At 38.7% G+C, this 15056-nt stretch overlaps 2 protein-coding genes across 2 annotated transcripts in view; one reads left to right on the forward strand and one right to left on the reverse strand.

Moving 5' to 3' along the window:
• dip2ba (disco-interacting protein 2 homolog Ba) overlaps window positions 1-4361 on the forward strand; it is a 53011-nt gene extending 48650 nt beyond the window's left edge. The window contains exon 39 of the mRNA XM_042492114.1: window positions 101-4361. Coding sequence (XP_042348048.1) covers window positions 101-353 — 253 coding nt within the window. The 3' untranslated portion in view covers window positions 354-4361. The remainder of the gene's footprint in view (window positions 1-100) is intronic.
• Window positions 4362-5918: 1557 nt separating this feature from the next.
• LOC121946563 (transmembrane protease serine 12) lies at window positions 5919-11521 on the reverse strand. Its single transcript, XM_042491181.1, has 5 exons — window positions 11452-11521; window positions 8826-9009; window positions 6861-7135; window positions 6242-6384; window positions 5919-6155 (listed from the first exon to the last, which is right to left on the reverse strand). Exons 1-5 carry the CDS (start codon window positions 11519-11521, stop codon window positions 5919-5921), a joined length of 909 nt encoding a protein of 302 aa, XP_042347115.1.
• Between the last annotated feature and the right edge of the window lie 3535 nt (window positions 11522-15056).

The following is a 15056-nucleotide window of genomic DNA, read 5'->3' on the forward strand; positions in this document are numbered from 1 at the left end:
AAGTTCCTCATTTGGTCATTTTCATCAAATATACAGTTATATTTCCCTACACTCACTAAGAAAGACACAGAAACATGACCAAACACCTCTTGCTCCTCAGTGCTGTGTTTACTTGGACCAACCTGCTGGTGGTGGTGGCGGAGCTGAGCGGCTCAGAGCAGGAAGCCTTGGACCTGGTGCCCCTCGTCACCAACGTGGTCCTGGAGGAGCACCACCTCATCGTCGGGGTGGTGGTGATCGTGGACCCCGGAGTGATCCCCATCAACTCCAGAGGAGAGAAGCAGAGGATGCACCTGCGAGACTCCTTCCTGGCAGACCAACTGGACCCCATCTACGTGGCCTACAACATGTGATTCACCAACCGACGAAAATGCAGAAAACTGAGCCAGGCTCTGAGAACGGACGTGAGGGAGAAGGACTTTGGGGTGCGTTCAGTAGCAGCCCTGATGTTAAACCTCAGACACATTCAAAACACCAAACAATGTGGGAATGCAAGTACAGTAACGAGAACGTGCTTCCCTCACAGAAACAGTTCCTTCTTTCCTTCCACCTGCTCGATCGCTGCAGTCCAGGTTCACTGAGATCTACTGAGGGGGGAGGATATTTTCTCTCCTCTTGATAGTAGATGTCAAATGGAGGAAATTTGATCCTCCCCGTGCATCCCACTTCTCCCTCATGGCTCCAATTCATGTTTTATAAAGACTTTTAATAACATGCTTTCATCAAAGAAAGAAATCCTCCCCTCCTTCCATTCCTTGGTTTTCATCTTTGTGTGCTTCTTTTTTTTTTTTAACCCCGTCGCTTCTTGAAGGCAGGATGGCGCACTGGAACTGCTGAGAGGAGCTGGAACTTTCACCCTCTTGCACTTTAAGTCCTCGCACCTCTGAGTCCACTTCCTGTCTCACCTGCCTCAAGGAGACACCCCCCATGTTTGCTGCTTTCACCAGAGCAAATCCACATCAGTATTAAACAGTGCCACCAGCGAGTGCAGCCCTGCGGGGGGCCGGTCCCGACACATTACCTTCCTCTACCAGGTGCACCGTGGCTCTCACCTCCCATCACATACTGGATTTGCCAGCAGACGTGCTGTCGGCATTCACGTGCTACGAACTGTCCTAAAAAAATACACTTGAATTATTTGTTGGTGTGGGAAAAGAAAGACTGGCTTCATAAACATACAGACGTAGATATTAAAAGTGATCTTTGATGGGCAGAAACACAGATTCATTTATGGTGTGAGTCAGTCCGTTAGATAGTTCTTACGATTGTGAAGTACTAACATGTTTCTTTTTAAAAGCACCAATTTTCAGAAGACAAGTTGAAGCTATACCTGGTGTTTAGGTGTGCATGCTAATTTGGGATGCAATCAGTGGCAATGTGAAGACCAAAAAAAAAAAGCTGTGGCTTGTTTGGATCGGTGGATGGCAGCATATCACTCAGTCTTCATGAGAAGGTGGAGTATCACGGACTCCAGACAGACTCCGCCTGCTGAGTATGTTGATCTTGAGTAGAAATGTTTTGGTCAAATTTTGGACAGGATAATAATAGTTTCCTGGTTTGAACTGAAGTGAGACGCTGGCTTTCAGTCTGTGTGTAATTTCCCACAACAAAGCAAAGAGCATCTTTGTGCGGTGTGTAGGTTTTAGGGGCATCTATGAGCAGAAATGCAGTATAATATTCATAACTATGTAATTAATGAAACATAGTGCTGAGTTGTGAGCAACATTAGATCCGGACATACGGAGCTTTCCGTCTGTAGCTACGGATGAAACGGGACAGTACCACCAGAGATCGTGGAGGCCGTTTAGTGTGGTTCAAGCGAGACATGACCGTAGGACGCAACAAAGACATTTTAAAAATGACGGGAGAGGACCGAACTGTACAGTTAAAAGAATTTTCCATTCACTTGTTGCGATGTATTTAACGGCCTCAAAGACCACCACTGTCTCCTCAAGCAGCAGGGCTGAAAATGAAGCCAATAAGAAAGTGCCAAAATCTGCAGTTTCTTGAATGGACACTTGAGGCTGGCTCCGTCTCTGTCTTTGTTGTGACCATAGACTGCCATAGATTGGCATCGTAAGCGCCTTTCTGAAAAGTTCAAAGATTTTCAACCAGAAGCACAGAGAACAGCCACACATAAAATTTGGAGCACTCTGAAAAAATATGCCGGGCGTGGCACTTTTTCTCCAGGCGGCCACGTGCAGCCACAGATGCCCACTCCTCATTGGTAAAAGCTTGAAAAAAGACACTGGTGCTGAGAACAAAAACGCAAGGTGGAAACACGCCCTACGGTTACACATAATTGAGGGCGAGGCCTCTTTAAATGACAGGCTGTCTGCAAGGCGTCAGATCCACCCCTCGCTCCTCCACAGCTCCAACCTCTCGTCAAAATATGGTCACTGTTGCTCCAAAACTTCAAGATGGCTGCTACCATACTGCTGAACTTGAGGCTTCAGAATAGGAGTGAACAGATCAATGGCCGTAGAGGCGCACTCAGTTGCAATCTCACTGCTAGATGCCACTAAATCCTTCACACTTCTCCTTTAGTATTAGCGTCGCAGTCAATTAGATCAATGTAGATCCTCAGAAGGCAGGTCAGTGCCTTTTTATTGCACCATGGTGACATTCATGATGACGGACTGTTGTATTTATACCATTTAAAAAAAAAAAAAAAAAAGATATCAAGAAAGAGGACAGAACTTTGCCTTACTAAACCTGTGGAACTTCATTACTTTTACTTTTTTTAATCCCTCATTTCTAGCTGAACTATTTAAATAAATATTCCACTATTTTCACAAGTGGAATCAGACGCCAGTTTTTTAACTCATATCACATTTTTTTTTTTTTTTAGAGGAAGGGGGGTGTCATGTTCTTTTTGCAAAGATGTTTTTCAGTCATGCCTTTCTCATTTCATCATTACCATTTAAAACAATTCTTTCTGAATGTCTGTAACACTGAAAAAAAATTAGGAATGAGCAACAATCAGTGAGCAACCCGTGATTTAAAAATGCTAAAAATCCTCCTTTATAGAAAAGAAATGGAGGCAATAAATGAGGGTAAGGATGTTGTCTGTATACTGTATTTTAGAGGTCAAATACTGTATTACTGGTGTTAATGTGTACATGGATATGAACCTTGTCGATAAAAACTTGACTGATCTTTCATACTTGACAGCATTTTTCTGCATTGTTAATTTAATGGTATCACATTGCAAAAGAGGAAACAAGGTTTCAGATTATTTTGGCAGGAACGATGTGCACTTTCCCAATATCATTTTATCTGTGTGTGTGCGTATACATGAGGGAGTGTGTGTGTGTGCGTGTGAGTGTGTGTGTCCAGTTTAACAGTGATATTTGGCTTTTTTCTGGTGCAACAAAGTTTGTCTTTTGTAAGAAAACGATCCCAGAATATTAAACCATTTTTTCTTTCTTTTTTTTTTTAATGTCGCCACCACTGTATTTTAATTCTTTCCATCCATGATTGGAATCAAATATGTTTTCTAGGGGTTTTATCCATATTTTCTTGATACAATCTTTCTTTAAATCTGCACAACTTCTGCAAACAGCTGTTTTTTATGTAGAAGCAGCTCTACGTACAGCACAACACGACAATAAACCACTCATCGTTCAGTGACGGACACTGTTGCGAGCCAGTATCCTGGGCACGTTTGAGTTACACATGAATAACAAAGTGAAGCTTCTGAGCTGCTGTGTGATAATTGCTTTGTTGCTTCTGTTTCACTCCAACAAGTTTTAATAAAGTTTTATAATGTCATGTTGGCCTTCAAGCCTTTTCAATAGACATTGGTGCTATTCAATAAGAGAAAGTTGACAAACTTTTGTCCTCCAATGTCATAACAAAGAAGGTTTCTTCCTGGACGCCCTTTTTTGTGTGAAAAAAAGTCATTCTTTTTCCATGCCAACATTTCACTCACTGTTCAGTTATAAAATCGTTCGTCATCACCAGTTTTTATCGGCTCAGAGATCCGATGAAAACCTTCTTGACATGGACAATGCAACTCGACACATCCACCATTTCCATTTTGATATTTATTTCAGTTTTCAAGTTGTGGTGTTGTGAGGAATGGCGTGCATTTCAAACCTCCAAAGTTATTCTAAGCACAAAATGTACATGTGAGGTAATGAAATTAGGATCTTTCACACAAAAAGAAACAAACTCAAGGGCCCACAATGTATACCTCAACGACTGTCTGTTCACTATGCATCGTCGAGCTGCAGCAAAGACATTCTGAACTAGTCAATGGTGCGATAACTTCTAACAACATGTCTTACTTGACAAAAAACACTGTCACACTGTCATTGGATGTGTTTCATGTCAAATAAAAAAAAAATCCTTTGTCAGAATTTCTCCTGTCGTTTTGTCCTTGTTTCTCTTCCAGACGTCTCTGGAAGCTGCTGCGTTAAAAGAGAGTAGCGTCTCTCTTCCACCAGGTGTCAGTCTGACCACTTCATCTGAGGACATTTAATTTGCTCCCTCTGTGATGTCGTCATGGCCCTGTTTCTGACAATTTCACATATTAAACGTAATTTTCAGTAAATGTTCTCATTTCATTTTTTAAAGAAAATATGAAAATTATTATTAAATAATAGTAATCGCTATGGCACTTCCTGGCTGACTCTTAGAATGAAAGAGTTTCCAAGGATCCTTGAAAAATGTTTTGAATTTGAATTCGAAAAGGCAATGACATTTTTTTGAAAATAGACATGGGTCATTTAAAGTGCCTCCATTTATATAGTTTGTGCAAAAATAGACATTTCTTTGATTGTAATGCCTGCTAGAACTCATAATATTTCTCAGTGTCTGAACAGTAATTAACCTTGATCCTTAACTCAAACAATACTCTGTTGGGTCCTTGACGTTGAGGGAAACGAGCCTGGAAAGTCCTTGAAAAGTACTTGAACTTTATGTTTAAGAAGATGTGGGATACCCTGGCATCCTTATCCTACCCTCCCAATCATCCATCTCTCCTCATGCTGTTTACAACAAATCACGAACAGTACATTTGAAATCACAACTGAGCCCACCATGCTGCTGTGTTTTTTCAGGCATTCATTCATACATTAAGTAACATGATTGTTGCAAAGTCATGATGATTTGAGAAGTCTACTTCATACTGCAACAATAATGCAACTTTGACCAAGAGTCTGCCATTTGCCTTTCATACAGTTTTTGAGTTGCAAGATAATAAGAAAAAACTTCATTTGTCTGGTATTGATTGTTTCTATTTCGTAATGAAGTAGCTGTAAATGTTAGTGATACATAAATAAATGCTCATGGGCTTCTTACTTTCTAATATACAGTGTGCTTTTGTGAAATGTAAATAAGTTAAGAGATGGATTTTGGTCCAGAAGACCTGAAAACCTTTTCCAAGAGATGAGGGGTCTACCAGGCCATTGGTGGAGGAAATACTCAGATCTTTTAGTTAAACAAAAGTAGTAATACTACACTGTAGACTATTCAATTACCAATACAAAGTCCTGTGTTCAAAACCCTACCTAACTAAAATTACAAATGTATTGGCATTAAATATATACATAAAGCCCCAAGAGCAGAGCACTCATTATGCTGAAGCGCTCATCTCAAAGTCCTGACTTTAAAGTCAGAATTCTGAGAATAAACTCAAATAAAGGCATTTCTTGTAAAATAAGAAGAATTGGTCTAACTTTGGCAGAAAATACTGTATTATATTAGAGACCATCGCTCAGAGTAAGACACTCATTGAAAAACTTCCAGGCCATGAAAAACAAGGTCTCGTAAATTTAACAGGCTAAAACTGTTAAAACTAAAATATTAATGATGAGTTAGTGGAACAACTGAACACTGATCCAGATAGCTAAAATTACGTACTCAGTCTGATGTACACAGCAGTGGTATTTATTGCTGACAGGCTGGATGTTTCAGAGCAGCATCAGAGCAGCAGTGAGCAGACCTGAGATCAGTCCTGTGTTCAGTCTGAGTGCAGCTGATGCTGATGCTGTCTGACTCGTCTTCAGCCAGCCTGCAAACCTGCTGGTTCTGGCGTACACCCCTGGCCTGTGAGGAAGTCCGCACTCGTACCCGGTGCTTGTCACTCCGACCACATAAAACCTGTCCTCTTCCTCGCTGTAACACTGCAGGGGGCCCCCGCTGTCGCCCTGAGGCACACCACACACAAACAGCAGCCCTGTCTTATTGAAGTGAAACTGCAGCTGGTTTTAAAACTGTCTAAAAGAATAATCACCTGACAGGAATCAGCCGCCCCGCTCTCTAGTCCAGCACAAATCATGTTTTCAGTGATGAAGCCATTGTACCAGGTGATCAGGTTACATGTTCTCCTGTCAATGAGCTCCACCTCCGCCTCCTGCAGTCTGTTCATCAGCCGGCCTGCAGCAGAAACACCAACATGACACTTATACAAGGCAAAGCAATTATACGAGAGCAACACTTAAAAATACAGTGTACAGTCTGACAGCAGTGGGAAGGAAGGACCTGCAGGCTTCATAAGCAGACACAAGTGTTTATTAGTATTTGTAAACAACTTTAACTCCTCCTGTGGACGCCCAAACATGGAAGCTGATGAATATGTGTTGAGGTGCTCCCTCATTTCAGTTTTTATCAGTGTGATCATGTTGAATGCAGCCTCAGGCCTCCCTCCTCCCCAAACCACTCCCCTAATCATGGTCTGATTATGTAAGGCCCTTGTTGGAAGAGCTGAGTTTTTTGGTTTCTCTCTCTCTTTGCTGTGACTGATGGTTTGCTGCAGCAGGCGTGTGTGTGTATGTGTGCGTGTGTATGTGTGTGTGTTGGGATGCTAAGCCTTTTATAACCATTCTACCGAGTTAGTGACTTTTTTAACCAACCTCTGTAAGAGGTGCTCCCCCATCCGCTGATGAAACAATGGCTGAAGTTGAGAGTGAACTCATGAGTCACATTGTGAGGAGTGCAAACAGGCTGGACGTGGTCGGTGAAGATGAAGGGAGAGCTGACTCGCAGGAGAGTCACATCGTTGTCAGATGTACTAGTGTTGTAGCCCTTGTGCATTTTGACCTCACGGATGAAGCGGATCTGGGTTTGACCTCCTGGAGAAGATATCATGTTAAGTCCGGCCACCACACGGAAATAGCCTCTGATTCGCCTGGACACAGAACAGAGTGTATTTGACTGTTTATGACTGACAGCCTTTTCCTTCACAAACTGTCCATTTTCTCACATGTTAAATAGTACACAAAAGCTGCTCTCGGTCATTTCTGCAAACTGGTTTCCTGTAAAATATAAAGCACATATTCAATAAGTACTGTCTGTTCTTTTTCATGTGTAATGTCAGTGGAGATCAAAAACAAATGGTATTTAACAATAGTGGTTTAGCCTTAACACTGAAACAAACATACTTGTACAGATACGTGTACACACAATTAAACTCTCTAAACACTTGTATTGAGATAGGAAAAAAATGTCAAGCATGAAAACTTTTAGAAAAAAGTAAATGAATCATAAGAACTCAGAGGGAGAAATCAGACCACTACAACACTGGGTCAAACTAGGACGAATCACAGCAGCGTTTCTCAGTCTGAACTCATGGCTGAATTTATGGGCCACTTGGTGTTTCATGTCCAAGGGCCCCAAACTGCAACTATAGTTTGTTACACGTAAATTGTGTTTTGCAACCATCTGTCATCAGACGCACGTTTTATTTCCTCCTCACATCCTTTAAAACCTTCATCTGTGAAATACTAAGACAGGGAGCAAAATAGTGACCCTGAATCTGTGTAAAATAACATAATGAGAAACCTGCTCATATGGACCTCTTATCTGCATGCAGGGAACCATGATGGTAAATCCAGACGGACTCTGTGTGTGTGATCTATATGTGAATCCCTGTTACTTTAGCTTTAAATTGTGTTTCTTGTAGATTTGCTTGTGTTTAGTATTTGTAATCATGACTTCCATGGCAACTTCTCTTTATACCTTCATATGTTGTTTAATATTGTTTAAAGTTCAGTATGCAATTGAGTATGGAGAGAATAGTTTATTAAGTCACATTCTCATGTTGTCTAATGTCAATGACCATGGCTAGCTATTCTGACATTACCATGAACACAAAGCATCATAAGCAACATTATATCCAGGTAGTAGTACATGAAACAATCTGTGTATATATATATAAATGTATACAAATATCTGTATATATATATACTGTATACTATATACTGTATATATTCCTATGTGTTGTGCTTCTAACAGCATTTGAAAGAATCCACTGTGCCCAAACTAAAACAATCAGAGCAGAGGTGTCTTTAACGCAGTTTAACTAGGCAGCACTGAACAAATATGAATCAAGATTCTGTTACCATATTATCTATTTCTCGCCTAAAATGTTTTCAGAAACATATGTTAGTGTACAGTGTAGCTGTAAAATGAGAACGTTATGCAATCCGGCTGCCATCTTGCAAACAGTAGACAAACTTTCTCATTTTACAGCTAAACAGTGCACTAAAATTGGTTCTGAAAACATTTAGGGTGAGAAACAGGAAATGCAGTATTCATATTTGATCAGCGCTGCCTAGTTTAGAAGTTCACGAGCCATGATTGACGACTGACAGCTGCAGCTGGCAGACATCCTTTATCACTGGAAAATGCCGCAAACTGGCGTTTAACCAAATATGTCTCACACATTTTCTTTTGTTATTAGTTCACTTTAGAAGCAATGTTTTCCATAATTTGTTTGTTATTTTGTCTAGTCCATGTGCAAAATCACAGTGGGTTATAGTCCAAATGTGACTGAGTGCAGGTGGGTCTCATCAGTGACGTGTGTCAGTTATACTCACAGGTGTCTGTGGAAGCAGTGTGCAGCAGTGAGCACATAGAGGCTGCTGATGATTGTCCCACCGCAGAGGTGCCGGGACATGATCTGGATGCTGACCTGCCAGGGCCATGCCCCCTCAGAAGCTGCCCGGCCCCCCACTATACGAGACCCGCCAGGGGGGCCCATCAGGGGCCGCTGCCCACAGCCTCAGAAATAAAATCAAATAAAGTTTTCTTGTCACTATTGAAAATATCTTATCTTGTTTCTTGTTACATCTTGTTTACATTATTGAAGGCAGTCATGTGACAGTAGCTGCATCTGAGGTGTGTGACACTACCAACATAACATTACTCTAATTTAGTTCTGATATAATATGCCAATCAATTAGTCAATCAACAGAGATAGTCCAAAACAATTTTAAAAAGTATTAATCATTTAAATCTATCAACTAGCAAAAATGCTGAAAATGTTCAGGTTTCAGTTTCTGAGGTGATGATCTGCTACCTCTTTATATTATAAATTATTATAAACAGCAATTGCTCATGGTGATAATTGCACATTGTGATAAACTGCACTATAGTTTAAGTTAATTTTTTTTAGTTTAATGATACAAATTGATTATAGTTTACCTTTTAGTAAACCGGATCCTATTGTGTTACAGTAACTACATCAGGGCCACATTCAGCTCGATGCATCCATGATTCAGCTCTGACAAAATGTGGCAAAACATTGATGTATGGTGATGTGTTTAGCACCCTGTTGTGTTACGCATGTGCACAGCCTTTTTAGTGTGGCATGATTTAATTCAGTTCAATATAAAGGGCTTTATTGGCACGGGTATTAACATTAAATATGCCAAAGAAAGTTTGAAATGAAAACTGACATTGTAGCCTATAATATGTAGCTAAGCTCTATAAGAAAGTCATTGCTGATTGAGTACACCTGGGACAAAAACCCCAAACCCTTTGAAGACCGTTTAACATAATTCAGAGGTAACATGTCATTCAGACAGGTGTCGTGTGTGTTGTGATATCCACCGTGGGGGCGCTACGCATTAACAGGAAATCACTTTTTGACGAGGGAACACATTTCGATATGACACCGGAAACCGGAACAAACCGGTGAAAACAGTTTTTGAACGCGCCACTGGACTTTAGCTCCGGGGACCACAAGCCGAAAACAACAAACATGTCTCCTGTACAGGTAAGATGTGTTTATCTCTTTGTTTTACTGTTGTGACAGTAAAACATTAGCGCTAGCATTTTCACCACAGTCAGTAACGTAAGTAACGTTACTGTGTTTGCTAGAATTAGCTGCTCTTAGCTAACGTTACTGGTCATAAACAATCCCTCTTTACCTCGAACTATGTGTTAAACTTAGCAATGCTGCGTTTAATACTGATGAATTAAATTTTTCATTTGTATTTTTTCTTTCTAAAGTTACATGTAGTGTGTATGAGACTGTATGGGGATATTGGGTGGCAGCAATCACTTCAGAGTGTCGGTCAGGACACTCGTTAATGTGCAGGTAAGTGCAGAAGGAAAACAGAGTCCAGGAATAAAGTTTCAGCTCTTTATGAATTCTGTGCGCATGTGTGTGGTTACTGCAATATAAACACAACAATACAGGCTGATTAGAAAATAAATCACAAATTAAACATAAAAATATACTGAGCTGGGATGTGTATCTCTAACAAGATAACAACGGAAATTACAGCTTCAAATGAGTTATAAACTCAAAGTTAAACAGAATTAACAGTGTACCACATGTACAACATGTCAAACAACATAACTCACGGCTCTATGGACGCACACACTGCAGGGAATGTTCAGCCGACGTCTGCTCTGAGCCGATCGACACGTCTGTGGTGCGTTTAAAGACCTGTAGACGGTCGGAATTTTCAAATGCGGCGTAAGCTTTAGTACATAGTGTCACTTTAGATATTACTCGTGTAGAGGGAAGAGTGAGCTTTTCAACGACTCAAGAGGAAATATCCAGTTTATTAAGTTTATTAAGTGTGTAAATAAAAAAGTTAACACTATTACTTGTACTCATAATTCTATCGTCAATTTTACATGATTTAATTTTATTTATTTAGCACATATTAAAAACTTCAATGTCATACATTTTAAGAAAAGGAGACATGCAGGGGAAACCCAGAAAACCCTCAACGGACTTGACCATAGACTATATATAAAGAATCTTTATCTAAAAATAATAGTGACGATAATAATAATAAACATACAATCTACTGACATTGATCAAAAACAATTAGAAAATTGTTTTTAAAAATATAGGCTGTAATAAGAGTATTCATGAGAAAGGACAGACAGATGAGGATAAATAATTATGTAAAGAAAAGAAGAGAAGGAAAGTAAACATGAAAAAACACATTATCAAGTCGGGCTATTGTTGCAGTGGGATTTTTTCACGGATATTTTTAAATGATAATTGACTGGCTTTACATGAATTTCTCAGTCACCATGGCAACATATTCAGATACAGACCGTAAGCTAGCTAAGCGTTGGCTACTCTCTGTACCGTTAGCTGAATATTTCGTTAAAAAAGAATATACGTATATAAAATAAAGGTTGAGATAAATCTACATGATCTTTTCTCCCTCCACCCCTGGTCCTGACTATACTCACTGTCCTGTGGTGAAGTCAGGGCACTCAAACACAGAGCACTCACAAACAGCAGAAGTGCTTTAAACTCCATTTACTTTAACGGTGAAATCCGGGAGACTTTTACTTTGACCGCAAACTAAAACAACGGCAGCTATTTCCGGCCAATGACGTCACGTGTACGCAGTGGCAGATCTGAAAGCAACAATTCAGTAAAAGTGCAGATATCTGATCAGAAAATGACTCTGGTAGAAGATAAAGACACCTATTAATAATACTTGAGTAAAAGTCTTAAAGCAACTGACATTTACTCCAGCTTAAGTAGCCTTTTAAAAGTAATTCAGTGATAATAAATCTAGGCCTAATAAAGTAAAAGTACAAGTAAATGCAAGTGATAAAAAAGCCCACAGTCAAAATTTTTTAGATAATGAAATTTATTTCTTCTTAAAATTTACACTGCCTTAAAAATGGAGCCTATATTACGCTTGAAGAAAAAGGGAGGTCTTCACAACTTAACCCTTTAACACTTAGATTGACATCAGTTTTCTTGTGCTGCATTCAGATGCCTTTCATTTAAACCCTGAAACCTGAGAAAATTGGTCTGATTTCCTTCACAAACACAGAAAAACACTCAATGAGCAACTTTGCCAAAAATGTCCTGCAAAAATAGTAAAAGGTGACATGGAAATTAAAATAGCGGGGGGTTCTTATATATTACATATTATCCAAAAACGAGGGTGAGAAGTTCCTACATATATTCATAATTCTCCTAATTATATCAATTTTTGGGCTTGTTTAGTTGATTGTTGCCCTCTTACCGTGTTTTTGAAAGAAATCCAGCCAATTTGCTCAGGTTTCAAAGGGTTAAAGGATTTAACGAACTAACTAAATCCAGTTTTTCACATCCTAACATCCTTTTATTCTGCTATCCATCCCTCCCCTCCTCCTTCCTTCCCTCCTCCCATCCTTCTTCCCTGTTTTGTAGTAAGTAAAAGAAAGCTTAGGGGAAATTTATTGGAGTAAAAGTATACATTTTATGTAGGAAACGTGGATGAGTAAACGTGAAAGTTAACAGAAGTATAAAAACTCGAGTCAAGTTCAGATACTCCCAAAAACTACTTAAGTACGGTAACAAAATATTATTACTTAATTGCATTATGTGCATTAAAAGGGAAATAAACTCTGTAATTAGATCATGACTCAATACAACATTTAAAACAGGACTATTACGACTACTACTACCACTGCTACTACTACTACTACTACTACTAATGCTGCTGCTACTACTACTACAACTCATAATAATAATGTAACTATTTAATTGTAGCCAAGATAATGTTCCAGTAGGGAAAAAATGTACAGAAATAAAAATGTTTCAAAGATTTTTAGTTAGGCTAATTTTGATTTAGGTGTATTCATCTTTCTCTCTCTCTTTCTCTCTCACCCACACACACACACACACACACACACATTGTGTGACAACAGGAGAAGTGGGGGGGGGGTTACAAGATTAAGTGCTGCCTATTTGCATATTCATTTGTGTAATTAAAGAGCACTGCTGGAGGAGGACAGTGGTCTGATGCAGAGGCTTTAAATGAAAATAGCTTGTGGTTACTTAAAGATGAGAGGCTTTATATTTCAAAATGTGATATGTGTGACATTAGTTTGCAGGTATACATTTTATAGTCCACTTATGTTAGAGACTGTCCTTTATTTATTAGAGGAGTGGGTGGCTGTGGTGTGACTTCATTGTTATTTATCTGTTTTAATTGTTATCCTCCCCGCAGATACAAAGAATTTTCCTTGAGCCTCCCTGAGTGACTTAGATAAAATGCATAAAGGTTCCTCCACCTTAAATTGGTTGTTAGATTTTAAAATGTATTAACTTATTCTTTGATTTTTGAGAATGAAAAATTATGAGCCGAAGAAGAAATTGTTTAAAAAACTTGCATACTGGTTACTTAAGTGCAAAGGGCATATTTTTTTTGCCAAATTTGAAATGAGACATGTAATAAAGTGATTCTGATGAAATATCACTAATGTAAGCTTAGGTTGGTTTTTTTTTCCTGATGGAAACCTTCTTCACACATAATGTGTTCAAGGACAGTCGGAAATCCAACAATAATTTCAGTTTTTACAGTTTCTGGCTATGATAAATGTAATTATGCGGTAAAATGAATACAGAATACACTCATTTAAAGTTGTGTGCTCCTCCTCTAACCCCAAAAAACAAAATAAGTCCCTCCTCAGTGTTGAATTTGTTTTGACATTTTTGCGCTACCCTCTCCCGTTTCATAAATAACAATCCCTTACTTTCAAATGAGAAGTTGATGTTTCAAATTATGATGTATGTGACATCAGTTGGCAGGATTAAATCTTAGAGCCCAGTTATGGTTTACATGGTGAAGTCAGGTAATGTGGGACAACTTTAGTAGATCATCAAGAAAACCACCTAAAACTATGAATACGACCATAAATGTGACTTTTAGAACTTGTTATGGTTCTCTGCTGTATTTCTATAAAGAAAATGTGATAAGTGGAATATCTTAGGACCTTTAAACACAGAGTACCCCTACCTCACTCTGATGACATGTTCAGGTGAAATGGGACAAAATGCTTTGTTTATTAAATGGTCAAATCCATTGATCATTTCAGTCATTTATTCATTAAATCATTAAGGTAACCTCTGGCTGCTTATTAAAAACAATTTCCAACTTTTCCTCCATGCTATCCCTGTCGTTTTGCTTACTGTTTCTTTGGTTGCATGTTGTCTACATTGGACATGTGCTTGCATGTGAGTAACAATTTTACCTAATTCTGAAATATTGTGGCTCACTGCGTCATGATTAATATTTTTAAGTGACGCAAATATTGCTATTGTGCGCCACCCTGTAATATTACAGGGTGGCGCACAATAGCACAAGTGATGATTTTATGGCACCTGGTATCCTAAAAACATGCTGGTTTCACCTCAGAAAAATGAATCATTTTACCAAATTTTTTTGTCTCATATTACCTGAATGCAGTGAATACTCACTCAAAACTCTTTCTCATAAAAAGTAAAGTGTATTATGAAAATATTTTGATTAATAGTCAAAAAAGTAATATAATGAAACATCTTAAAACCATGTTTGTCGTTATACCCTTATTATTTTAGCTGCCGTACCGTTATTACCAACATGAGATAATCAATGCCACGTGACTTTCCTTGCAATTTCTGTGACCAGTGAATTTTTTAATCTTTTGTGTACCCACATTAGCTATCTCAGATCAATAAAAATAATTGTTTCATGTAAAGCACATTTGAGATAACAAATAGAGGTCGACCACTGTTGTTTTTCCAGGGCTGATAATGATTGTTAGTACTTAATGAGACCGATAACCAATATTTTGAACTGTTGTTTTAATGCCTTTAGTAAATGTTTAATCAAAACTGAACCTTTAAACATCAGATACAGCAGGTTCCCTGCAACTTTTTTTTTAAGTCAAGTGAAAATTGAAATAAAAAATAATCAACAAAAATTACTCCAGGAGGTTTTACAAAGTAAATGTTTCTCCCATGCTGATTAAAATAAAATGCTTATACAGATATTCTGCAAAACGCCAAATATCGGCCCCAATAATCAGCC

This window comes from Plectropomus leopardus, chromosome 8 (assembly GCF_008729295.1).
Source record: "Plectropomus leopardus isolate mb chromosome 8, YSFRI_Pleo_2.0, whole genome shotgun sequence".
Taxonomy (NCBI): Eukaryota; Metazoa; Chordata; class Actinopteri; order Perciformes; family Serranidae; genus Plectropomus; species Plectropomus leopardus.

Excerpts from the sequence above, each read along its gene's own strand:
- LOC121946563 (XM_042491181.1), bottom strand. The coding sequence starts at position 11,521 with ATGGAGTTTAAAGCACTTCTGCTGTTTGTGAGTGCTCTGTGTTTGAGT. Across the intron at positions 9,010-11,451 it reads CCTGACTTCACCACAGGACA|GCTGTGGGCAGCGGCCCCTG; the intron begins GTGAGTATAGTC and ends TTTATTTCTGAG. Across the intron at positions 6,156-6,241 it reads GGGCGGCTGATTCCTGTCAG|GGCGACAGCGGGGGCCCCCT; the intron begins GTGATTATTCTT and ends GGTGTGCCTCAG.